Source organism: Sesamum indicum, linkage group LG11 (assembly GCF_000512975.1).
Source record: "Sesamum indicum cultivar Zhongzhi No. 13 linkage group LG11, S_indicum_v1.0, whole genome shotgun sequence".
NCBI lineage: Eukaryota > Viridiplantae > Streptophyta > Magnoliopsida > Lamiales > Pedaliaceae > Sesamum > Sesamum indicum.
The window spans coordinates 11,492,680-11,519,628 of NC_026155.1; the positions used below are offsets into that span (position 1 = coordinate 11,492,680).

At 34.2% G+C, this 26,949-nt stretch overlaps 4 protein-coding genes across 6 annotated transcripts; 1 reads left to right on the forward strand and 3 right to left on the reverse strand.

Moving 5' to 3' along the window:
- Positions 742 to 4,808, forward strand: LOC105174039 (beta-fructofuranosidase, insoluble isoenzyme 1). Of its 3 annotated transcripts, none has more exons than XM_011096002.2 (8): positions 742 to 1,000; positions 2,449 to 2,457; positions 2,566 to 3,014; positions 3,076 to 3,486; positions 3,568 to 3,726; positions 3,824 to 4,068; positions 4,204 to 4,321; positions 4,419 to 4,808. In XM_011096002.2, exons 1-8 carry the CDS (start codon positions 805 to 807, stop codon positions 4,602 to 4,604), a joined length of 1,773 nt encoding a protein of 590 aa, XP_011094304.1. In that variant the 5' UTR covers positions 742 to 804; the 3' UTR covers positions 4,605 to 4,808. The 3 variants fall into 3 exon arrangements, with proteins under 3 accessions (XP_011094304.1, XP_011094306.1, XP_020553699.1); XM_011096004.2 differs by having other exon boundaries at positions 2,566 to 2,995; positions 3,051 to 3,486; XM_020698040.1 differs by having other exon boundaries at positions 2,566 to 2,985; positions 3,023 to 3,486.
- On the reverse strand, positions 5,227 to 11,908 carry LOC105174040 (kinesin-like protein KIN-5C). Its single transcript, XM_011096005.2, has 23 exons — positions 11,617 to 11,908; positions 11,380 to 11,509; positions 10,800 to 10,958; positions 10,360 to 10,709; positions 10,132 to 10,270; positions 9,843 to 9,940; positions 9,594 to 9,750; positions 9,166 to 9,235; positions 8,990 to 9,066; positions 8,709 to 8,762; positions 8,543 to 8,623; positions 8,363 to 8,474; positions 8,201 to 8,287; positions 7,952 to 8,127; positions 7,579 to 7,740; positions 7,380 to 7,487; positions 6,976 to 7,134; positions 6,810 to 6,893; positions 6,521 to 6,726; positions 6,206 to 6,307; positions 5,912 to 6,021; positions 5,507 to 5,658; positions 5,227 to 5,431 (listed from the first exon to the last, which is right to left on the reverse strand). The coding sequence occupies exons 1-23, from the start codon at positions 11,673 to 11,675 to the stop codon at positions 5,234 to 5,236; spliced, it is 3,030 nt and encodes a 1,009-aa protein (XP_011094307.1). The 5' UTR covers positions 11,676 to 11,908; the 3' UTR covers positions 5,227 to 5,233.
- On the reverse strand, positions 12,161 to 14,775 carry LOC105174041 (caffeoylshikimate esterase-like). The gene is made up of 8 exons (XM_011096006.2): positions 14,634 to 14,775; positions 14,431 to 14,463; positions 14,221 to 14,347; positions 13,970 to 14,116; positions 13,500 to 13,630; positions 13,103 to 13,240; positions 12,820 to 12,918; positions 12,161 to 12,671 (listed from the first exon to the last, which is right to left on the reverse strand). The coding sequence occupies exons 1-8, from the start codon at positions 14,634 to 14,636 to the stop codon at positions 12,393 to 12,395; spliced, it is 957 nt and encodes a 318-aa protein (XP_011094308.1). The 5' UTR covers positions 14,637 to 14,775; the 3' UTR covers positions 12,161 to 12,392.
- On the reverse strand, positions 23,173 to 23,523 carry LOC105174043 (auxin-induced protein X15). The gene has a single exon (XM_011096007.2). The coding sequence runs from the start codon at positions 23,521 to 23,523 to the stop codon at positions 23,173 to 23,175; it is 351 nt and encodes a 116-aa protein (XP_011094309.2).

Sequence of the window (26,949 nt, forward strand, 5' to 3'; positions counted from 1 at the left end):
GTGAATGAAATTCTTGTTCTACTACAATATATATTGTAATGCTTCTCAAGTTCGTACAAAGAGTGATGTAAATGTGATATCAACCAAGTACTCCTACTTCACAAGAATATTTGGAATAAAGAGAAAAATGTCGTTGCTATTATTATTTTTTGAATAAATAGATTACAATAATTAATATTAAATATTTATATTTAATAATTATCAAACAAATATTATTAAAGTAGACGACAAGAATTATTAAAATAAAATAACATTTTACATGTTAAAGAATTAAAACTTGAAGTTTGGGAATAAATAAAATCTTGACCAATTAAAGAATTAAAGGAAAAAAATTCACATAGGACCGACGAAGAATTTCCTTTCTTGGACCTCATTAAAATGTAAACCAATTTGTGTCCATGGCATTTAAGATCATTCTACTTGCTAAATATATAAATTCTCTCTCTCTCTCTCTCTCTTTCTCAATAAATCTATCTAAATCTGAAATGCAAATACATAGAAACACAAAAATCAAAGGAGGAAAAATAGAGAAACGGTTGAATAATTATGCAAAAGAAGCGCACAGTTAATTAAGCCAATGATGATAATCAACTTTATTTCTTATCCATTTTGACTATTAATATTAACTCCAACAACAAGTAGAAGTGTTTTAATTATCTACGATTTCCCTCTCCTATTTCTCGTCGACTCCTTTAGGTCTATAAATACCCATCCACCCTCACAATACATTTATATATTATATGCTTCATCGATCACTCCTCACGTTGTTTCTTTCTAGTCTTTAGTGTAGTCTCAATCTTGGAGATGGAGTTTCGGGCCAAGAGTGATTTTTTGGTTTTCTTGCTATGCTGTTTAGCGTTGTTCAATATTAATTGCGTCGAAGCATCCCATGAGGTTTTCCTCAACCTTCAATCCCTGTCCCTGCCTGCACCTCTTAATCATGTCTACCACCTTCACAGAACTCGTTATCATTTTCAACCCCGCAAAAATTGGATTAATGGTAATTCTCTCTCTCACTCTCTCACTCTCTCATGGAGTATACTATAAGTTTTTTTCTTTTTTTGTTCAAATTTTATTGTGCATATATATTCTAGTATTTGAAAGCATGTGTGCATATTGTACTGAGTTTTAAGTTTTGAGGATTTGTTCATCAATTAAATTAAATCAAACTTGATATGTATAGATATAGTTTGTTTTGGTCTTTCTTGATTATGTACCATCTTTTTTAAGCCAATATGCTTAATTAGTTTCAGACACTGACATGTACTCGTCGGATAACCTGTCGAACCAAATTGTTTATTTGAAAACCATATCATCGTCATTGGACAGAAGGCGCGCGTAACATCATGTCTGATCACTATTCATGAGAACCACACATATATGGTCCAACGTATCGTGAGGGCGATAACGATGAGTAGGTGTATTGGTTGTTGGTGTTACGACACTATTTTAAGTGGCCTTAACTCTAAAGTGTCACCGTCCGACTGAATTAATTCCAGGCTAGCTAGCCATAAGGCCTTACTTAAACTATATATATATAGTTCTTTAGCGTCAACTATATATTTGTAAGTTTTGAAATTTGCATGCATGCATTAAATATATGAACACATAATGGTTCCATATAGGTGTAGGGAGGAGTAGCAGTAGTTATATTCTAGGGCAAGAAACGAATTATATTTGGTCTATGTAATTGCCAATATCTTTCTTTTTCTGATGAATATAAAAGAAACATACATATATATATATATATAAAAAGAAAGGGTGCATTTGCTTTGGATTGAAAGGATTCTTACAGTACTGTTTTAGTATGAGGATTCCTAATTTCGAGTATAGTTTGTCAGTGTGTGGAAAGAAAATTACTCCAAGACATGTGTGCTTTTGTTTGGTAATTTCTTTAGTCTTGGGTTTGTTGCTAATGCTTTTCTGAGTCTTCTGAAGAGAAATATTTCCACAACCTCAATTTTTTCCCCATGTTTCTTCCAAAATATGTATTTCGGGGATGACCTAAATTTTCCCATATTACATGCTTGATAACATGCCTTATGAGTCTTTATCGGGACACGAAAATTATAATTTTAGTCCAGACAATTCATGATTTGTACAATCTGCTTAATTGGGTTACTTTTAGGGCAATATTAATTAGGAAATTTCAGCCATTTAGTATCAACATGTGGAATTTTAAAAATTATAGGATAGAATTGTCGAAATGATTCGTGTATGACAAAATTTGCAGTTTTTTCCCGTAATAGGACCAAGAACGCATTCTGACTTTTCAAACTTTCTTACATTTTATTACTCCCATAATGAGAGTTTGTGAGGTATCATATCTACTATACAAGGAGTATTAGGTATTAAGATATATTGTCTTTAAATATAACTGTTTGTTGATGAATTCATATGTTTCTTTTTCATGTGGGCCGGTGGGTTGATACAATGAATCAACATCAGATCCAAATGGTAAGCACTGTTGTTAATTTCTTAGCATTGCCATTTCATTACTTTGATAATTTCTATCGATCTTTAGTATGTTTATTTTCTGATACATAAAAGTCTTTCTATCAACAGGACCAATGTATTACAATGGAATCTATCACCTGTTTTATCAGTACAATCCGAAAGGTGCTGTGTGGGGCAATATTGTTTGGGCTCATTCAGTCTCAAAGGATTTGGTTAACTGGAAAAAATTAGAACATGCCATTTACCCGTCAAAGCCATTTGATCAGTATGGTTGTTGGTCAGGCTCGGCCACAGTCCTCCCTGGAAACAAGCCCGTTATTCTATACACTGGAATTGTCGATGATAAACAAACACAGGTCCAAAACTATGCTGTTCCAGCCAACTTATCAGACCCATATCTCCGTCTGTGGATCAAGCCTGACAACAACCCATTGATCGTCGCGGATAATTGGGTTAACAAGACAGCATTCCGTGATCCAACAACAGCTTGGTTTGGCAAAGATGGAAAGTGGAGAGTTACTATTGGCGGCAGGAGAAAGCACAGAGGGATGGCATTTTTGTATAGGAGTGTGGAGAGTTACTATTGGCGGCAGGAGAAAGCACAGAGGGATTGCATATTTGTATAGGAGTAAGGATTTCATGCGCTGGACCAAGGCTAAGCATCCATTGCATTCGGCTGCTGGGACTGGCAATTGGGAATGCCCTGATTTCTTCCCTGTACAAGTTAATGGCAAAAATGGGCTGGACACTTCTGTTACAGGCCGTAATGTGAAATATGTGTTCAAGGTCAGCCTTGATGTCACCAGATATGAGTATTACACCATAGGTACATACGACATTAAAAAAGATAAGTACATTCCCGAGAAAGACATGATAGATGGTTGGAATGGGTTGAGGTATGACTACGGTAACTTCTATGCATCAAAATCGTTCTTCGACCCTGGCAAGAATAGGAGGATCTTGTGGGGTTGGGCAAATGAATCTGATACTACTGACAATGATGTCAAGAAGGGTTGGGCTGGTATCCAGGTATTTTGTGTTGATCAAAAGCAATTCACTTTGGTTTAAACATGTAATTATGTAACAATATTATACTTTCTCTTTGATCAGCTTATCCCACGTACGGTTGTGCTTGATCCTAGTGGCAAACAGTTGTTGCAATGGCCGGTTGAGGAATTAGAAACTCTAAGAGGGAAGAAGGTGGAATTGAGCAACCAGAATCTCAATAAGGGAGAAAAGATTGAAATCAAAGGAATAACAGCAGCGCAGGTATTATTTTTCACTATATGTAGAAGAGAATCATGTATGCCCTATTCTTTTGCTGTTGAAGCCAGACTAATTAAGCACGATTGTTCATACATGGCAGTCCGACGTTGATGTAACCTTCTCATTCAACAGCTTGGACAAGGCTGAGACCTTTGATCCGAGCTGGGATAGATATGATGCGCAAAAGCTTTGCAGCCAAAAGGGGTCAACAGTTGAAGGTGGATTAGGACCATTTGGGCTGTTGACATTGGCTTCAGAAAACCTGGAAGAATACACCCCCGTGTTCTTTAGAGTTTTCAAGGCTCAAGACAAGCACCTAGTTCTTATGTGCTCAGATGCATCAAGGTACATATATATATGTACTACTAAAGTGTTTCGATATCCACAGTGTTTCTTGTGCAATTATCAAAATCTGCATTGGAAATATCAGGTCTTGCATGCTTCTTTTGCCTTATCATTAATCTTAATTTTTGTTGACAGGTCCACATTAATGAATGGAAACTCTTCCATGAAGGACGGGAAGGACGCATATAGACCATCATTTGCAGGATTCGTAAATGTGGACTTGAACGATAAGAAGCTCTCTCTCAGGAGTTTGGTATGCATTTTTCATAAATATACTTGATTTTCTCTTTCGAGTACATAATATGGCTAACTAGGTTGACTAATCGTGGGTATTAATTAATTCCTTGTAGATTGATCACTCTGTTGTGGAGAGCTTTGGGGCCGGAGGAAGAACTTGCATTACATCTCGGGTCTATCCAATTCTAGCAGTTTGTGACAAAGCACATCTATACGCATTCAACAATGGCACTGAGACTGTTAAAATTGACACTTTGAAAGCCTGGAGCATGAATAGGCCTAAGGAGATGAACCACTAAGAGAGAAGCTGTAATGGTTTATTTCGACAACCTATGTAAACTACTTATTAGTGATTGTGAACTATATATAGCACCAATTTCATTAAGCAAAAAACAATGTCGTTCTAAGAAATGAAGGGATGTATTATATCTTAGCTTCAAATAATAGCATACCATCCACCAGCAATCTCTGCAATAAAAATCACAGCTTTCATTATCGCATCAGCAATGGCTCATTTGATAAACGTGTAGCACAGATCAAATCCTAACCATTTTCGCTGTCGAACTAGCAAATCCCTATCTAAATAATGCAGATGCTCTACCTAAAGCCCCGTGCAATGTGTATATAAAAAAGTAAAGAATTTCACAGCAGTGAACGGGTCTTGAATTTGACAATAGGAACAAAATTATACATTTGAGATTAAATGTACTGACTGTAATATTTTTACATTGGCAATTTCATCGTGTTTTAACATAAATTTTGAAACAAGCTTGCAGACTTAAGTAAAACCCCAAGAAGGGATATATTTAAATGAGCCGAGCCTACAAAACATTCTACCCCAACTTCATATATTTCTTCCAGTTGGGGTAAATGCATGTATGAAAAAATACAAATACAAATCCAAAAATTGGATAAGCATGAGTTGCTGCTAGTTAATCTGTGTGAGTGGTGCACGGGGAATAAGGGATGGCTTCACTTCCTTCATTTGAAATGATTCATATGAATTATTTTCCCGGAATTCTTCTTGAAGGGCCTCCATAGGCATTGAGCAAAGTGACTCGATAGTGCTCTTGCTCGGAATATCCGGCTCACACCTAGTAGGTGTGGACCCTGTTGGCTCATAATCCTGACATTGGGAAAGCATGCATTGTAAGAGGGCAGATTGGTTTGGATTCTACTAAATATGTAAAGTAGGACGTACCATATATTTTTGCCCAAAAGTATTAATAGCATGCTTTTCAATTGAGGCTGCCTGCTGAGAATGGTCTCTCTTAAGGTTCACGATTGTTTCTGAGTGAGCTCTAGAAGTCGTCAGGATTTCAGAAACAGATAGTGTCTCTTGCTCTGACAAGCCTGAAGTAAAATATAAGTACAATGGCAAAACTTAGTAAATACCTTAGCGAAAATCCCATGGAACAAAGTTAATACAACTAATAAGTGATGACAAAGAAGTTTAAACCTCAAATTTGATTCAGATTTTTGTACATGCTGGTAGTCAATCTCAGCACGAATATAGAGAAGGAAAAAGAGAAATAGCGGAATATGAAATGCGGTGTTTAAACTTCAGCGCAGAGTTAAAGATAAAAAGAAGTCTGAAAACACTAACCGTCAAAACAATGAATAATGTCTTCAGCACTCTTCTGAGTATCTTCCGCAACTGTAATTCTTGCAGATTCAATCTCAACATCGTGTTGCTCAATACTCTCACTCATGTTCCTGAAACAGAAGTATTCCAGATGTAAACCCACAGCTTCAAAGGCTAGTTTATACACGAAACATTAGAGACTGGCAGTTCTGCAGACTGGAACCCAGTATAATTCATCAAATTCATAGAACTGAAAATCCACATATATAGGCACATAAAAACGTAATAACCAGGCTCATGTCTAAATCAACGAACCTAACATGCGACGCAATTCTTGAAGCATGCTGACTTCCCATCTCATTTAATGATTCTTGGATTCTTTCCCACTGCTTCAAAGCTGTATCAGCAGTGTTTACACTGAGAGGCAATAACAAAAAACATCAAGATTCAAAAGCAAACAAAAAGAAGGGTAAGTAAAGGCCAACAATCAAATGCAACCATAAAAATGAAAATCAATCATCATCAGAGGTAAAGAGCGACGAAAAGATAGAAGAGAGCAAAAGATAGTGAAATTATTAGATTTGTAGAGATGGCACAAGAAGAATATTGCAGCATTGGCAAATTGCTCACCAGTTCTGTGAAAGTAGCTCCATACGACAATGCTTAGCTGCAGAGAAATCTGCATTATCCTTGAGGTTACTTTCTGCTTGGGTAAAGCAATCCTGCCATTTCCTTTTCAGATCTGCTGTAATGCCATCCATGGTTGAAACATGTCCATCCAAAAACAGTTTGTTGCCAGTTACGCTATCCTTAAGATTATCAAGCCTTGCATCCACCTGTCATCTATCAAGGTTAGATACCTAAAGCAACTGAAAAACACAAAACAATATGCAAATGATGAAGCACCAAAAAACCAAACCATCTCTTTCTGACGGCGCATGCAATCAGAAACCAGACTGGTCATATCCGCAATAAGCTTCTCTGCATCTGACCTGGACTGTTCCTGCAGAAATAAAACTTAATAGATAAGCTTAACAAGAAAGAATCACACTTGATTTTGAGAATTAACTTCAAATTCAGCAAACCTCATAAGCTTTCCGAAATTCAGCAATGCATTTTGTCTGAACTTCATCAACTTGAGTCGCATGACTTCCAAGCCTTTTTGATTCTCCCAGAAGCTTCTCAAGAAATCCATGAAGGGATTCTGAAGTGTTCATCAAGTGGTCCATACTAGCGTTAAATCTCTGGAAATATTTCAAGTTAATATACAAAGTATAGGGATGAAACAGAACACAATTTGCTTAGATGAAAAACAATTATATTCTAAAGGGACTCAAAAATGAAAACAAGAGTGAAGTTCCCTAGGGAACACCACAGTGGTTGAAGGCCCAACATTTCATAGTTGAGATGTTGGGTTATGAACTTATTGGGCACGTGTGTGAGTTGGTGTACGCATGGGTTAAAACAAAACTAGAGTGAATATGCAAACCTGCCGAAGCTCTCCTGCAAAGTGAGCCATTTCACCTTGATGACTTGATAGTGTTTGCTGAAGGTCATCAAAAACTGAATTTACTTCAACAGCCTCTGCAGCTAACAACTAAATTATAGATTTAAGCAAGAAGTCAGAGACTACACAAGGCAAATGCAAACACCAAATAAGAAACTGGATCATTAAAAAGCTTTCTTACTTCTCCAATAGAGTTTGAGTTCGATGAAGCCAAAGCTGACAGTTCATCCAAAGCAGCATTGCTACCAGCTTTATGCAACCGAACAACATTTTGAACAGCCTCAAAATGAGAGATATACAGAGTCCTCGAAGCGCTTACTTTGTTCTTTAGGTCTACAGCAGCCTACAAGCAAAAGTTTGTCAAATAACAACATATTATACAGATTGCCAATAGAACGAGACATGAGATAAGAGCTTCAGGCAAACAAGAACTTCTACGACAAGAATCTCAGACTCAAAAATACAAATTTGCTGGAAAAGTAAGACAAAATGAAATAAACGTAAATAAGAACCTAAAGGAAAACAATTTTACAACCAACTGAATACAAAATTACCTTATCATGTACTTCGAGAAAAGAATTACAGAGATTCTCAACACGTTGGAGATGTTCACTTTGCCGACACACAGATCCAGCAAGCAAGTTGCTAAGTGTATTGAGCTGCTGAGTAAGATCAGCTTGAAAACTGTTCACAGTTGACCTGTTGTCAGCATTCAATTTGTCCTCTCTGGCTGCAAATTAATAACATTAAAAGCACTGAGTTTTACAGTAAATGAAATTCTAGAAGGCAAGAAGAGGACATACCAATTTTAAGAAATAGAGAAGCATTATCCTTCTGGGACTTTTCCAAGTCAGCCCGCAGTATACATGCTTGATGAGCCAGCGCATTTTCTGTTCATTTATTTCAGAAACATCATTTAGACACCAATTGAAGAAAATTCCAACTACTAGTTCGGGCACAAATACCAGCTTTTTTCTGCTCAGAAATGATAAAGTCCCGCTCCTTGAGGGAGTATTGGCATCGCTTTAGTTCATCCTGAGTGTTCGCCAACAATTTGGTTGTTTCGCTCAAGTCTTTCTGCAGACAATTCCACATAAGGCTCACAGGTAATTTTAAAATACTAACTTATGCAATTAAGAACTCACTTGGGTTGCATCCAGCTTGCTGCTCAAATCAGCACATTGTTCAACCTGACCATTGTATTTAGCTTGCAATTCCTCTATTTGCTGATAAGACATTAGAGTAATTTAGCTTTCAGATATAGTCATCTCTAATATTCAGGTCTTGTATAAAGCACAAGAAGTAACTGACCTTCTGATGGTTTTCTATTGTCATCCCCATTTGTTCAATTTGATCTGCCATTGCCTAAAATGAAAAAAATTGAGACACAATATAAAACTTGAAAATTAAAGTTCACTACCAAAATTATTCAGCACTTCATCAGCAAAAATAACGAGCAACTCTTTGAAGTAAAGAATAACTCTTAGCTTCACCAAGAAGAATGGTTGAGTACAATCTAAACGACTGACATAGCTTAAATGAACAAGAAGCTGGTTAAATTAAGAGATTGCAGCATCCAAGATGTATAGCACCTTTCGATCACTCTCCTCCTGATAGTATCGCTCCTTAGGGATGTAAACCCCATTCTTTTCTCGTGCAGCATAAACCTCTATTGAGAGAGGGAGAACGAATATGAGTTGATATACCATATCTTTAAATAGAAGCACCAGTATGCCTACAACAAACTACCAGACACCAAAAGGGCTACCTGCTTTGAGTCGTTCTATTTCACCATAAAGATCCTTTATCAGAGTGGATTTCATCATCTTCTGATTCACCTACAGTTCATAGGAAAAGATCTTGAGTGCACTGCAACATTGTTTAAGGGAAGTATAATTGTTCAAAATTATCTCTATGCTCCCTAATCATGTCTTAAATCTCACAAAATAAGGCCAAAAAGATTATGCAAATATCAATCAAGAATGAACATATTACATCAAATAAACAAATTAATCTCAAGCATTTGGGGGGGAAATTGAAAAATGAAAACACAGAAGCTTGTTCATATAAGACAAAAAAATAAGTTGATTGAAGCTTAGAGATGCAAGACTATGCCCTTGTAGGAAAATAATGAGAAGAAGCAAACAGGATGGAGGAAATGATGTCTCTATGAAACAATGAAAAGATACAACAAACCTCAGGCTTATTCTTTATATGTTTAGCCCTGTGGGCATAATCTAATGTGCTAAGCGTTTCCTCAAGACAGTGAACAGCTGGTGATACTGTAGCAATTATACAAGTTTTTGTTCGTCCCCCCAAGGAATCACGAAGTAAACGCGTGAGTTTGCTATCCCTGTTAAAAGAATTAGAAAACAAGGCCAAAAGTTATTAATTGGGGAGTTAATATTGAGAGAATGTAATTAAAACAATTGGTAGAGATTTAACCTATAAGGAACATGTCCAAGATGCTCTACCAGAGCATTGATCACTCTTCCTAATGTTAGCAAACTTTTATTTATTTCTCCTGCTTCTCTTGCCCTCCCCTGGAAATATCAGAAAAAGGATACAATAAGAAGTCTCACCAAGAAAGAAGATGCAGGGGTCAAAAAGAAGAGCCACTAACATCATGAATAAAAAGATAAGATAAATTTAACATAATCTCAAACCATAAAATCTGTAGCAGCAGTTCAATACTTGAAACAATGATTACAATTTGATACAGGATCAAAATTACCTCCCTTGCACCGGAACGAGAGATGTTCTCTGAACCAGCCAAATCAACCAAATTCAACTTGCCACATTTTATTAGTTCTTCACCTTCAGGTGTGGCTTCCTTTATATGTATCGTTATGGAAAAGAGAGAATGTGATCGACTGATATCCAAAAAGAAATCAGATTAGATTTAATTTGAAGAATGCAAAAGAACTACGTCAGACATTTTAAGAAGACACTTAATAAGAACCTTGATTGTTTGTTAAGTAGGGTTTCAGCAGTGCGACGCTTAGCAGATCCCCTTTCAAGTAAAGTGAAAATCTCACAGGCACTTGCCACAATTTCCTCCTCTAGTCCTCTAACAAGAACACCACCTTTCCCATCTTCCATGAGCGGCAATTGCTTTTTCTGCTTCTCCTCCAAGGCAACTCTAGACAAATCTTCAGGGGCTAGCAAGTCGGTGATCTCTTCATTATATAGCTCCAAGAAAGTGACTTTAACACTGTACTCTGCATTTTGACTCTCTAATGTATCAAAAATTTGCTTTACTGCTCTAGGTATGACTCCCGCTCCTGGTGGCAACTCTCCGTTTGCACCACCCTTTAAGATAATAGTATAAAATAAATTCCAGAAAACAAAGCTAAAACAGAAATGAAAGATGGTGCATGGAGCCATAAGAATGTACACTACCTTTGACCTCTTACAATCACCCTCCATGGTATAAGTTTTTCCTGTCCCAGTTTGTCCGTAGGCAAATATAGTACAGTTGAAACCTTCCAAAACCTCATTGACTATTGGGACAACAGCTTGCTCATAAAGATCCTTTTGTTGAGCACTAGGTCCAAACACCTAAACATGAAAATAAAATTCTCAAATTCTCCAACATGAAAAGGGAGCAAAAACTTATTTCCGAACGCATAGCTACTCAGAAGGCTAGAGTGGTCAATTTCTTTCACAAAAGTGATTTTACTTAACCCCACTCTATCAGAGCTGCAACAACAATAAGACAATACTTTTTTAATTGCTCAATGTTTCAAGCCTTGAATTAAACGCGCTAAAAAGAACTGGCAAAAACACGAAAACAAATTAAATAGGCCTGTGAGTTTCATCGACCCATTCTCATATGATGATTTGCCAGAAAAAAAAAAAAAAAAAAAATCAACCGAAAATTATGAAACCAAAGATATCAAACAACCAAAAAGAACGTCAGCTAGAAAGCAAATTAAGTTGACATTTCCAAAAACAGAATGACATAAAATATATATATTACCTTATCAAACGTAAAGACCCTATCAATATGCTTGCCGGCAATATTCTGCGAAACTGAGACCTCTCTCATATACTCGTTGCACGTCACGACCTGAGGCGCATTGTTCCGCAACTCATCATCGCTGAACGGCCTGAAAAATCGCAAACTTTGGGCATGAATCCAGTAAACCAAGATCAAAAGAAGGCAGAAAATAGCAAAGAAGCTCAGAAACCCTAGTATCGTAACAAATGCAATGACCTGCACCGGAGGAGAACCTGCACATTAACTCCCTTCTCCTTCTCGTGTCGAGCCGACATCTCAGGACACTGTATCTGTGTGTGTGTGTGTGTGTGTGTGTGTGAATTTTATTTTTGATGGAAACAATTATCAGATCTCTCCCTCAGTGTGTGTAGTGTGTGAGGACGAGAAAAGGAGAGCGGGATGATTGGGGGACTGACAGAATTTCAAATTTGAGGAGGAGCCGCTGCGATATTCGGATCTGACGGCTCATGTTATGTCGGAATATGGAATTCAAGATTACACCAATTGACAGATATGCCCTCACCCTCACGCCTTCATATAATATTTGAATTTTATGGGCCTTTAATTGGGCCGTTAAATTCCCTTATCAGCTATAGGCCCATTCGGCCCGGAACCCAAAACAAAATACAGCACTGAGACTCAAAAGTCAATTCTTTCTTGAAATTACGAACAACCTTGTAATACGGCCCACAACCCAATCGATGGCGTTGAGTGTTGGAGTCTATGAAGTATTAGGTGGGATTTCATGCACAAACATTGCTTTCTTGAGTTATCACTTTCTCAAGTGAGGTAGGCGTTTTTCTTACATCTTAAAGAGAAATATGTGTGCTCAACTCAGACTTTCCAAACTCTTCGGTTTGGAAAAAAAGCCAAAATTCTAATATTACAACTACTGATATAACCAAACAAATTGAATTACTTCATTTCAAAATTACATGTATAGTACACATATCATCACGGTACAATCATTACATCCATCCACTTCAAATTCCTTATTTACTGTAGTTGGATTCGAGCGCATTGTGGTCATTAGCAAACTTCTGTTGTTCTTCCAACTTAGCATTTCGGGCGTTGTCCAACCACAGCGCTATGTCGGAGAACACGGTGTCGAGATTTTCCGGCAACTCGCCGTAGGACAAAGAATGCCACATCCCTGGGTACAACTTGAATGTCTTGTCCGAGGAGCGAGCCGATTCGTACAAGATTTTGCTCACCGATGGATCCGTCACCTTATCCTCTTCCCCATGGAGTACAATGAATGGCAACGCAACCTGTCCAAGTGATGAATATTGAAACGGTTAATTTGATCGGCCACTTGGTAGTTTTTTTCTTTTTTTTATGAAATTTAATTGGGTCATTCAATATATCGATATTTTTAAATTAATAATAAATTAATGTAGATGCATACTATGTACCCACCTCTTCGAGTCGTTTCTCCAAATCCGTACTGACTGTGTACAATTGGTAGCTGGTTTGCAGACGAGGTCGGCCTTTGTAAGTGTATGGATTGGATCTAACCTGCGACCATTGCAATAAAACTAAGTAATGATGCAATCACAAAGTACTTAAACTAATCCCATTTTTTTTTTTAAATAAAAAAAGTCAGTAACAGTTGTCATGTTGAAATAATTAAATTATATTTAAATATATAGACGGCTTTATCATTAAATAAAAAAGAAAAATATATTATAAGAAACTGTACCTCATTTCTGACTTGGGGGTCCCTGAAGGCAATGTCGATGATGTCTGGAGTAGGGGTGAGTTTCCAGGTCGGGATGACGCGGGCCAATGCGGTCAGAATTTTGATAACCACTGGACTTGGTCTGATTTCATCAGCAATCTGTATTTTTATGCCAAAAATTCAAATCAACTATATAATTATTCATATTATATCATTATTAGTATAAATAAATAATTTCGAATTTCAAATTTTCGTGGTCGCATTGGTATAATATATCTTGTTTTGTCTTTGTCATCAACAGTATTAAGAAATTACCTAGTCCAACACAAAAACTAAAATCCAAATATCTTAGAAATTTAAATCCAAATCTCATAAAAAAATATAAGTTATTTATTTAATTTTAATAATAAACTATTACCTTGCACATAGGCGCGATGAGGACGGCACCGTCCCAGTAATCAGGCTTCTTCCTGTGCAGGCGGAGCACCATAGCCCCTCCCATCGATTCTCCCATTAGTATCCTCATCTTCTTCCTATTCTCTCTTCTTTCTGCATTCACATTTTTTTAAATTAAAAATAAAAAAGAAAAGAAAAGAAATCATAATCACATGCGGTCCACTAATCAAAGGATTCGTTAAGCTTTGAATATTAAACGTCTGATCCACACAATATTATTATAAACTAAAGTAAACACAACGCCATTATTATGATAATTTAATTAATTAGTTTCCATGTACAACAAGTGGACCAGTCGTCGCAGTGGACCGAACACACTTTCCACTCAATTAAACAAGGTCGCAAGTTGGAATTACTCAAACTAATCAAAGGTTTTCTTTAATCACTAATATCCAAGAATTTAAATAGTAATGAAATTCAAATAAGACTCACCGGAGATGTTGGTGAAGTGTTCAGTGAGGTCGTCGACAAGTTCATCAAAGTTGGAGATCAATCCGAGCAGACCAGACGACTTTCCATGGCCTTCGCAGTCGATGCCATGAACTTCATACCCCGCTCTAACAAGCCTATTGGCACAACCTGTCGTATCGATTCAATCAATTAATTAGTATTTTTTTTCCTACATCTAATTAAATTCTTTATTTAATTTTCAATAACACAAAGATCAGGGGCTCATAACTGACCTCGCATTGAGATGCTGCACTCCATGCCATAACCATGGCACAAGAATATCAAAGCTTTAGGTTCGGTGTCGGCAGGCGACCATCGGCACGTAAAAAGCTTCAATCCTCGTGAATTCACGATGTATTCCTACATGAATATTCAGTCTCCAATCTATAGCAATTGGAAGAAACGTGTATGCACTCAAGTTGTTGATAAACACGTTTACTTACCTCTTCATACTTGACACCGCTTGTTTGATTCTCCTGCAACGAGTAGAAAACCCATAAACAAGATCAGAATTGTTATCAAGAAAAGAGAAAAAGAATTATACGTCACGAGAATCGAGAGACGAGTCTGATCCCCCTGAAAACCCGAAAAGGAAAAGAGAAAACGTGATCAAGAAAAGATAAAAGAAGTATTCATAAGTACGTACCATGATGAGAATTGATGGGCAGTTCTTGCAAGAAAAAGAACAGGGACGAAGTACAAGAAAAGAATCAAATGTACAAAGAGAGTGTGTGATGTAGGGGGGAGAAGGATAAGATGTTTGACTTTTTATAAAGTGGTGGACTAGTCGTCACCAAGTATTGGTGGATTGTGAAGTTGACGTCCAATCCGACGGCTAAATAGGCAATTAATTTTCTTTCCTTTTGTTTGCCCACTTGATTAACGTTTTTTCTTTTTAATTTTTCTCATAAAAAAAATTAAGTTTTTAGTTTTACGAATAGTGGATTAAATAATCATTTATATATTTTAATATAAAAAAAAAAAACTTTTCAACTGATCGTACTAATGTTTTGTAAAATAAAAAATGTCCTTCAACTGATAAGATGATTAACTTATTCAAGTTTCAAAGGTTTATATTAACTATACATAGGTAAAATCGAATGACAAAAGAATGTTGTCAAAATTGGCTGTTATATCTCTTAATTGTTTATTTCAATATCCTTTTTATTGGCAAAATTTTATTTTTAGTCGTTAAATTATAATGGTATTGTATTTTTTTAGTTTTTTTTTTTTAATTGAAAGAATACATTTGGTCTTTTAAGTATGATAATTTTAACATATTTGGTTCCATAATTACATAGTGAAATTACAACTTTACTCCATCAGGTAGATTTTTAGTATATAAACATTTAGTCCGATATTTTTTATTTTAAGACGACACATTTAGTCTAAAGTTGGCGCGTGACTAAAGATTAGATATGTAAAAGGTGAGTGTTCTTTAAGTATGATTGAGACTTGTGATATATAAATAAAATACTCAATACATGTATTTTTTGTTCCACAATCCTTAAAACCTCAAATTCTCCGCTTTCTGTCACGTCCATATTTTCCCTCCCAATCAAGTGGAAAATCTAATTCATTTTTCTAATTCATCAAATGGAGCCAAATTTCTCTTATTTAATCTACCCCGACCCTATTATTTTTCTCCAAATTAAAATGTTTGAGAAATCTTCAAGTGCCTATTTTCTTGGTGAATGGGAACAATTTAAAGAACTCCAATGAGCCTGTTGACATCTTACTAACTGCATGCGAAGGGCTTTTATGTGTTTACTTAATGAGATTTAGGGTTGTTTTTAGAGTTAGAAGGAATAAATTAACATTTGAAGTAAATGGGAGAATTTTTTGGATTCAGCAATTTTGTTTTGGGTGGAATGATAAAGTATTTTTACGGTTTAATTTTTCATTTTGAATGATATAAAGCTTAACGTGCCCCAGAAACCAAGTTCAGGTAAAGGTCGAAAATGCCAAGCTTAGTCTGAGCCTCTAGAAAATCCGATAAGAGGTACCCCAAGAACTAGGAAGTTTAGAAACTTAAAATTTCTTAACCAAAGTCAAAGCATATTTCACATGACGTCCATGGGTGGCCTAAGTAACACCCATGTAGGATTTTCTTAAAACGCACCTCATAAAATTAGAGGACCAACAGCCTATTCTTGTGGCGCATCCAGACAAAAATAACATATAAATCCTAAAAGTTTGGACTATGGTTGGGATAAGGCGCCTCCTCAACCACCTCTCCGACTCGGAAGACATCTTTATTCCTAGAATACACCTTCATCCACAGCAACCTCCAACCACCCCTCAAGAATTACGAGTCTCCAACAGTCAAGAGATAATCTTCCACCGAATCCAAGGAAGATCCCCCACCCATTGTGGATCTTCTGCCGAAATCATGAGATTCAGTCATATCTAACTATTTTGAAATTCTGTTCCACCAAATTCATTATTTTCTAACACTTATTTCACTACTTTCTACTTCAAATGAACCCACACACATTTTTTTCCAAACAAAATTTTCTATTCTTCACCAACTCAGAGTTAAATGTGTCACTCTAAAAAGATGAAGACATTAAATGTATTTTACATATCAAATGTCATGACTAAATTTGTTCATTGTGTAATTATATATGGAACTTAATGTGTTAAAACTATTATCTTTAAAGGATTGCATATGTTTTTTCAATAGAAAAAGGATTACAGGTGTAACACCCTTATATTTACACAACTAAATTCAATTTGTTCTTTTATACTATATAAGGTTGGTGTAAAAAAACAACCCCCCAGGTTTGAAAATCTACCTAAATAGACAAAAGTAGCCGTAATTTTTGTGTTGCTTTTTTATCCATAACCTTAAGCATTGATATATAAAATATTAAATTCATTTCAATTTTTACTGTAGGCTTATTAGCATTTTGGCTCCTTTAAAAGTAAAATTTAATAATTCAACAAAATATAATAACACAACATTTATTTTATTTAAGGTAAATTCAACTAAATATATAAATGAAAGGATCATTGCAATATTATTATAGTACTTATATTAGAAATAAACCTGAAATAATATTTTAAATATGAAGTTTTAATAATAAAACGTGACTCTTATTTGAAGAATTAGCAGCACAGTAAAAAAACAGACTTTCTGGGGCTTGAAAGAAAATATATACTAAAAATTGGTCATTATAACCCCTCAGGTACTTAAGGCAAAAAGATGGTCGTCGGCGAGTGCGACTCAGCCAATTGCTTCACGAAAAAAACGAGGCAAGAGAGAGAGAGAGAGACAGCTTCCCGTCCCGGGGCCACCCAACTCGGCCGTCCCAATCCACGTGCCATATATCCTTGCTTATTTAACATCTCTTTTACATCCTTAAAGATTATAGTAATTTGTTATTACTACGGTTAAATATATCGAATGAGACAATTTATTTTGAGCGCGACCAATCAACATCTATCACAATATTAACTATAACCAATCAATTTAGGGATGATTATATTTACACGCTCCAAGTTATGTTTTATTTACAAAAATCATCCGTACATTTTTCGTAATTATAGAAATTATATACAACAGCAAAAAATAGTGGTAGTTTATGTAATATTGTTGACATTTATGAGGAGTGCGTGTGTATAGTTTTCTAAAATGCAGCGGTGTTTTATATAAATGATGTTAGTGTTTCTGGTGGACGTATGTGTAATTTTTCAAAAAATAAAGATATTTTAAATATCTCAAATAATTCTTAATTATTACCAAAGCATTTGTCATGAATTATAGGTACAGCTACTATCCTCGTCTGCCAAATATTATTAAATGATTGCTGCTCCATTATGGTTAATTATTATTCAACATAATGTTGAATCTTTTTTCATATTAATTAGCCATAATCAAAGTTGTAGTATTTTATAATGTGAATTTTAATAAGCTGTGGATCGAATTTAGGTAAATTACATAGTAAAAGAATTAATTAGTGCCAAAATTAAAGTCCAATAATTTCCGGGATTTTGGATTATGATGAGTATATAGAATTATGAACTAAAGGAGCATTGGATCAGCACACCATTGAAGGAAGTCAAATGCAGGCAAGTCGCTGTGGGGCTTCCTCATAATACTTATCACACCATTTTGGTTATGGGCAACTTGATTTTTCGGAGTTTATTGCTGGTCCTCGTAATGAGAAAGACTGTCTGAAAAAGTGGAAAATGCAAACTGCGCTCTTTGACTGCATTCATCTTTCATTTTTAAAATTAAATTATACAATAGGTATTTGCGGACGCTTTTAAAATGTGTTTTTTTAATTTTTGTCTCTCAAAAAGTATTTTTAAGTGTTTGGAATGCTAATTTCGAAACGACTAAAAAAAGTGTTTTTAGGCCAAAAGTTAGAAGCACCTTAGGGGGTGCTTTTAGCTGCTTTGATTTTTCTGTATATAAATCCAATTTTATTTTTTACTGTTATACCTTTATTATAATAATCTTAATTTAATTTTTTTATTTTTAATTTATTTTGAAAATTATATATATAAAGTTAATATTGGAGTTTTTAAATAATTTGAATAATTCAATAATAATTAAATTTACACTTTCCTATATTTAGTATTTTAAAATTTGTACATTTATTTGCTATATCGTCTAAATATATTATTTCGTTCACAGAGCATTATTATATTAAATATATACTTTTTAATATTTTTTAAAACTTAAATATGAAGTATACTAATCAAAATAAAGTTTATTATTTTTTGTGAAAATAGTATATTTTTAATAGGGGCAAAATGATCTTTAATCAATTAAGTTTATTTTCGAAGTTATTTTTCTCCAAACACTATCCAATTTAAACTTTATCTGTTTTTCACTTATTTTACAAACAATACTCACTTTTAATTATATTATAATTTTTAATTTTCTCTACAAAAATCACTTTTCTAAAAGTACAATTTTTTACAAAAACACCGCCGACGAACTATAACTAGTCATACTAAATATCTTGCCATGCTCGAGATGTTTCTATTTGCTTGTATCTTTTCTCCATATGTCCATTACACGTGATAAATGTGGATTTACTTTATTGTGGTCCACGTTATTAATTGTTATAAATAGATAAAATCATCACCTTTTTTTTTAAATATGATTAAATTATTATTTTTTAATAAAAAAATATATTGATATTGATGTCTAAAAAATATATACTGTCCAAAAAAGAATACAACTAAGAAAAGGTTTAACAGAGGCTCATGGTTACACATGCCTTAAGGAGGAAGGACTCTAGTCCTAATTCTCTAGAGAGGTTCATTAGAAAAGAAGAATCGGTATAAAAGGTTTGAAGGTTTACCCTAAAAGAGAGGTTGACATGACAACCACTTAGACGCCACTATATCTGGCTAGCTGGGGGAAGGGCCATATAACCATTGAGGGGTCCCAAGGATTTAGGTGAATCCGCTGTAACCATCCTCTAGGAATCTAATAAATATATCTTGCAAGAGGGATTATCCGCATAAAGGATAAAATCCCTGCAGCTAAAACACCGAGAATTCCTCCAAATATGCGGAAGTCATTCGATCGGGAATGGATGGTATAAAAACAAGCCTCTAACCTTAGATAAGGGTAACACAATTTTCGCAACACTCACACTCACAACACATTAATATTTTCAACATTGTTACACTACCTCCCGTATTACATCTTGTATTTATTTTATTCAATTTCTATCTTTCGTAATTACTTACTGATTTGAGTGTGGAAGTGCTAATATATACATATTTTTTTGTTTTTGTTTTGAAATTTGTGAAATATCAGGTTTGAAAATCTCAATCCAAACAAGCACAAATTTTATTCACATCAAATATATTCTTTAACAATGTTCAAACCACAAGTAGTAATAAAATAAAATAAAAAAATCACAATAGATTCACATATATAGTGTGACTTGAACCAATAACATCGTATTGTTTCTAGAACCTCGACTCCGAGACACGGGCACTATGTTTAGTTTTATGATTGGGCATTTATCGAAACAAAATAAAACACACTCCATCTTTATATTTTTTTATTTTTTACACTTTATTTGTGTATTTTTTTTTCAACTTTTTATATATAATATATATATGTGCTTATATATATGATATAAAAGAGACATAATTTGACAATAATAATATTTTTTGTCTCCCAAAAATACAATATTAGACATAAAATATTTATATATATACATATTTGTATATAAAAGAGATATGATTTGACAATTAACAGTAATTTTCTCTCCCAAATCTCAACACCAAACCTACACCACTTATTTTAAAATATTTTAAATTACCTCAAAATACAAATTTACATGTATATCTCTATTTTCAACACATAATTATTTATCTCTATTTTTTTTCTCTATCTTCAAAATACCAAAATAAAATACTTAAGATACAAATCCAAACACTAATGGGAGGTTTATGGCACTGCGGACAATGTGGAGTGTGAGGGTGAGAGGATCATGTAGTCCCTGCTCAAAGTCCAGTTTAGTTTGTTTGTAAAATTTAGAATGGGCTTTAAGAAAACTATTAAGTGGGCGGCCCAATAAATAATTAGTACGGCAATACTAGTTTGTGCCTATAGCAAAATTCAAATAAAGAAAATAGAAAAAATTGTCCATTCATGTTATATTTATGATGATACGTCTCCAAGAGTAAATTACAATGGTCTTCTATGAAATTTGGCATAATTACAAATATTTTTTTATTATTTAAATAATTATCAATACCTCCTGATTTTAACGACTATCTAACAATTAGCCTAGTCAGTTATGTTTCCATTCATTTTTATGGTAAATTAATCAAAATGTTTATGTAGATTAAAAATTATAATTTTATTTATTTATCAAAATTTTTAATTTTTCTTATAGACTAAATGATATTTTTATAATTTTAAAAAAAATTCATCCATTTCGTTTGATTTTTTTATAATTTTTATATTTTTTTTAAATAAGAAAATATAGTAAGGTCAACGTTGACAATTTCATATCTCCATACAAGAATGATATAATTTCATTAAACATTAAGGGAGGTTTTGTAATATTTTAAATAACAAGGGGATATTTATCATTATGTCAAATATCACGAAAGGTTGTTGTAATTTACCCTATATTCTAATGAATAACCAACACCAATCTTGTCCCTCCTTTAAATATATAGATATAAAGATCACCTATACTCACAAATGACAATTTGTGAGATCATTGCACCAATTTATAAATATGATAATTATACTCTTAATTATTTTTACAAAAGCGTCTTGACATTATTTTAATACCATTACACAATTTTTTTTATTGTGTTGATAATACCTTAAGTTTTATACAACATATTAAAAAACATGAAAAATTACTTATTACATGCACGCAGATACAATATGCCATTATGATTAATTTTTATTGAAAAAAACGCACAAAACAATGCTACTTTTTTTTTTTTTTTAAAATTTTGAGCAGACAAAGTAAATGAAAATAGAGCATCTTATGAATTGAGACATTATCTGTTACAATAAATTTAATTTAAGTTAGAATTTTCAAATATCATATTTGAGTTTAAGGTAACTAAACTCGTCAAAATATCCAAAAATCTTTAATACTGGTTAATTAACCAGCCCCATATATACATGCATAGCTGTATATGGATCAAGATTTATGCCAGGGAATACAGCGATGTCATATATATACAAAAATTTGGGGTTTGATGTTGAATTCACTGTCTCTAATCAGGCAAGTGGAGAAGAAACTGGGACCATTTGAAAGATATACCCCCACTTCAATCATACAGCTAACACTAGTTTACAATTCTTAAAAAAGTTTGAAAAATTATCACTCAAATCAAATTTAATTGAATTAAATCAGTCGCAAAACAAGTATGATATACTTATTATGTGATAAATAATTTTTTTTTCTTAAATTGTCCATCAACCACACAATAAGTATATTACATTTATCATGTAATTGATTCAATTTCAATGAAACCTAACCGATTTGAATTAAAATTTCTCGTAGAAGTCCATGTGAGCGAATGTGGTCCAAACCCAAAGTTGGAGGCACAACACACACACACACGTGATTTTCAACTTTCGAAAATTAAGTTGACATTGAGACAACTGCTTAATTAGTTTATGCACTACTCAACAGATGTCATGTCTACAAGAAAGTAGAAACATCAAATATCAAACAAGGCTGCCGCCAATGCACTATTAGTTCCTTTCTGGTGTTTTCCCGGAATGCCCAAAATTAAAGTTGCAGGCGTTTTGTCAACCTGCGAGCTGTCTGTTTGGAAAAAGCATTCTTGGTCCGATTGAAACTTCTTTCATGCATATATATATGCTTGTTATTTAGGTGGAGTGGATTCGTCCAACGTTATACTTTGGAATGATTTAGGTGTTTGATTTAGGGTTTAAACATTGAAAACGCCAAAAAGGGATAGATTTGTTCATTTGGAACTGAAAAAAATAGTATAATACGATAAGGATTCACGTTTGATATTATTGACTTGATTGATTCAAACGCTGAAAATCTCAATTGTTGATGCTAAAAATCATCTAAGACTAGGATGATCAAATGGGATGATCTTCTTATAATTGGTATGATTATTAATTATACCCTTATTCTTTCTATAAATGTTTTATTATTTTTTTCTTCAAATTTTTAGAACTAACCGAAACTTTTTATTCAAATCAGGTTTAGGTGAATCAAATCACTTATAAGACAAATATATCATACTTGTTATTTGATTGGTCACTTTCTCTGAACTATACAACAAATATATTACAGCTGTGGTGTGATTAATTAGTTTATATAATTCAGAAAAGTAATCAATCAAATAATAAATGTATTATACTTGCTGTGATTGATTTGGTTTAATTTGGATAAGAAATTTTCATGTTGCCTCGGGCATGCAACAATATTCACCACCAAGAGATGTAATTAATTACAGAATTTGATAATACTGTATGGCATTATTCTTTAATCTTCATCAAGTCTCAACTCTGCAAAAATTAATGCACTAAAATTGTGTATTTTCTTCTGAAATTACTGTTTTATGACGATCTGGAACTCTTACAAAACTTCATTCTGTCATGAAGAACTAATTAATGTACATTCACAAAGTCCTAGACGTTAATTCTAAGAGACGATCAATGATGGATCGACAATCGTCCCATAATCACTTGGCTAAAGAAACTCATCCACCATGTCCCCAAAATCAAAACCCCCATTGCAGCATTCTACCGCGCTAATCACTTCCAAGAACGCATGGACGCTGCATGGCACAGCCAGGCCATTCCTCTGCTCGAACCCGAACTCGTCGTACGCCTTGTCCAACATAATCTTGAACAAAGGGTGAGAAAGGTAGCTCATCGGGACGACAAATCTCTGCCGCTTCTCTCCCACGTACACAGGGAATGTCCCGGTAGGCGTCTTGGGGGAGGAGCAGCCGTCGTTGTCGCGGGACATGGGCTTGTAACATGGCCGCCCACCGGTGGCACCGCCCATGAACTTAACCTTCCTGGCTAGTTTCTTCATGGGACCTAGTTTTTTTCCTAGCATGTTACGGATGTTGAGGAAATTTAGCTTCTTTTGGTTGGAGGAGAAGAAATGGAACAGTTTGTGGAGGGAAACTGTGGGGTGGGGTTGGTTTTATGTAGTGTGGTGGGGAGGGAAATGTTTGCAAAGGTGGTCGTGTCTTTTGACCTTTTGGACAGCAAGAAAATGGAGTGGAGAGAGGCATGATTGTGGGGAGTTTTGTTCTTGTCAAGTGGTTTTTCTGCATTGAAATATTTGACTTATCAACTGATCAGATTGGATAATGTAGCATGTACTAATTAAGGTGGCCTTAGTTCTTGCCTTTGAACAGTAAATCCTCTTTGGGTTTGTAGTTGACCCTGTGGTTTTGTTAGGATCTTTTTGTCTTGTTATGATAACGAAGCTAGTAATAAATTCAACTAAAAATTATATTTTCGATCAGTAAAATTAGAATAATTTTATACGATTAATTACATTTACATTTCCTGATTTATGATTTGTTTAATAAACTATTCATATTTTTTAAATAATTTCACATACACCCAACGAAAACATCAACATCATTTACACAAATCATACTCCTGATTTTTGGAAAATCATACATGCACCTTCCAAAAGCATTACCATCATTATATAAGAAGGAGTGAGGTAGTTTATATAAACAGACCATAAACCAATGGTGCAAATATAATTATCTTTTTATTTAATTTTGATTAGTGCCTCAACAAAATTTTGATTATTGTTTAATTCAAAATTTTGAGATATAGTAATTTTCATGATTGAAATCAGGTGAAAATTCATAATATGACCATAAGAATAGTGTAGCTTCACCTAGGTTTTTGTCATAAAAAAGAAACCAACGACTCGGTCAAAAACAGACTAAATTTAATGTGTGCAATAAAATTTAAATATCAGAGCAAAAGATCAAGAAAGAGCATAGAAAGCATTTATAGGACCAATAGTACTCCAATACTTGTTACTCCTATCCTCTTTTGAGCGAATAAAATTTAGTCAACTACCACTTCAGTTTTCAGGCAAGAGGGCAGAAACCTGCGAAGTGTACTATGAAATTTTTGCTCGAAAAAAGAGTAAGCAAAGTCGGCTACTTACACTGTTTTTGCTACTTCTACTCCCATAGAGTATTTGCAAGTTGCAACTGGCATGAAAAATCATCAGAAATAAAGAAATAATAGCAAGGAAAATGACCTACATAGGGTCAGAAATCTGTAACAGTTGACTCGGGCTGGATTATTAAATTTCATTTTCAAAATAAAATCAGACTCCAGTATTTTATATATTTCGAAAATTTATTAGAGGGCTTGGATTTTTATTCCGAATCTTATTGTATCTTATATTTTGTTCAATATATATACTTTATGTGTATAAAAATAATATCATGTATTCTATTTAAAAAAATATTTTGTCTACATAGTATGTGTATGTTAAATGAAGTAGAATTCTTGAAAATGCAATACAATTTACAACACAAAATTCAACTAGTTAGTTGAGTAATGATGGCTATGAGTAGAACTAAAAGCATGCTTGTGCATGCATGCGTAAGCGTTGAGAATTCGTTGGGTAAACTTTACATCAATTTTGCTTAACAGGAGGAAAAAAAGTTTAAAAGATTTGGTGGGACGACATAATTAGAAACTTAAATGGTCATATTCTAGTATATGGTCTTTCATAACATTTATTTTTATTATTTTTTGCCTTTTTATTCCGATATCTATATTATTATTGATGCGTTCAAAAATTATAAGAGTTTAATTGATATGAACTATGCTGAAAATTTAGCCGAAATGAATACAAATCCTAAAGGGGGATCTGCAAAAAAGGCATTAGCACTCTGATATCCAAGTTAGTATCAGGTTTACGAGAAAAATAATCATAAGGAATAAAATGTAATGAGAAATTGTGATAGAGTAAAACAATTTCGTGCGAGAAATTGCGCTAAAAGTGCAATTCGAATTCTAAAGCAAGACTAGAGAGTGGTTTTTCAGGTTTTGGAGGGTATCCTCGTAGAGGGATTGAAATGCCCCTGTTGGAGAACTACACTTGTATATACAGAGAGGGCGTCCCCCTAGGCTGGGATTCTGCACACCTCCTTTATTCTCGGAAAAAAAAGGGGCGAAATATGTGGAGATAAGGCAAGATTCGATCTTATCTTTAACTGATTAGCTCACAACAACACGTCTTTGCTTAAGGGAGGACTCCTTTCATGTGAGGATTCATATTTTGCGGCGAGTCCTTCTAAGTTTGGGAGTCCTAGGTCTTGGAGGCGCATCCCTTCTTTTGGGTTGTCCTAGTTGTTAAGGGGGTCTTCCTAGGGCTGATGTGGTCCAATATGGATACTAACCTCGAGGTTGATGAGATGCCACATGGGAGAGTGGACTGCCAAGTGTGTGGACCTTTTGGATCGAATATTTATCGGGTTTTGATCATAATCTGAGTAAGGGGATGCTTCAACCCTTCTTTTGCCAATCTATTTTTTTTATGTACGTCAATAGCCTCCCCCCACTCTAATAAGTGGAGATTTCAATACTTATTAGAGTAGAAGTCTTCAAAGGTGGGGTCTGAAAAATGAACTTTTCTTTTCTCGTTTTTTTTTTTTTGAATTCCTGTAAAAAAATATTAGTAGCTTACGCATGCCTGGAAATAAGAAGAGAGTTTACTTCGTGCCAGTATGGAGCAGGACTTTTTATGAGGGTGGCTCTGTGGAGGAGGGTTTATCGGGTGCCTTTTGTGCCTACCTTGATGTAGGACTTTATTTTTCCACAAGAGAATGTTAAATAACAATCATGTATATATTACGAATAGATCATGCACGAAGCAAAATTATTGTGCCTTCTCGGAGGAGGGTTTATGTTTTTTTTCCCCTCACAAACTTTTATAGTTTCAATAAACCCATAATTATAATTATTTTTCTCTCTTACTTTACTCCACATTTATTTCTTCTCACAATTTTTACAAGTTTCTTCTTTCTCTTCATCCCACACTATAGTTCTTTTTTATATACTCACAGAGATCGCGTACGACAATGACTAATTAGTTTAAGTATGTTGTATGTTTCTATAGGTGTATGTGCTTGCTTGACGCTTTCTTCTTTATTGCACGTAGTAGAGAATGCTATTGTCTTGAGAGGTCATAGGTTCGAATAAGTTGAAAAACCAACTCTGATCATTGTCAATTGCACTGTTGCGTGTAAAAATGAAGTGAAATAAGTACCAACATGTCAATAACGTTACTTTCATTGATACATAGACATGGTATATAATTTCTACTCCCTAGTTAATTAATATATTTCAATCTGTTTGGATTTGCAGCCTATAGATGATCCCACCAATAATATGCATTCTTATTTACACAAATCAATAAAATGTTTGCAGCCACTTAAAATAAGTGTTTATGAATTTATTATTAAAA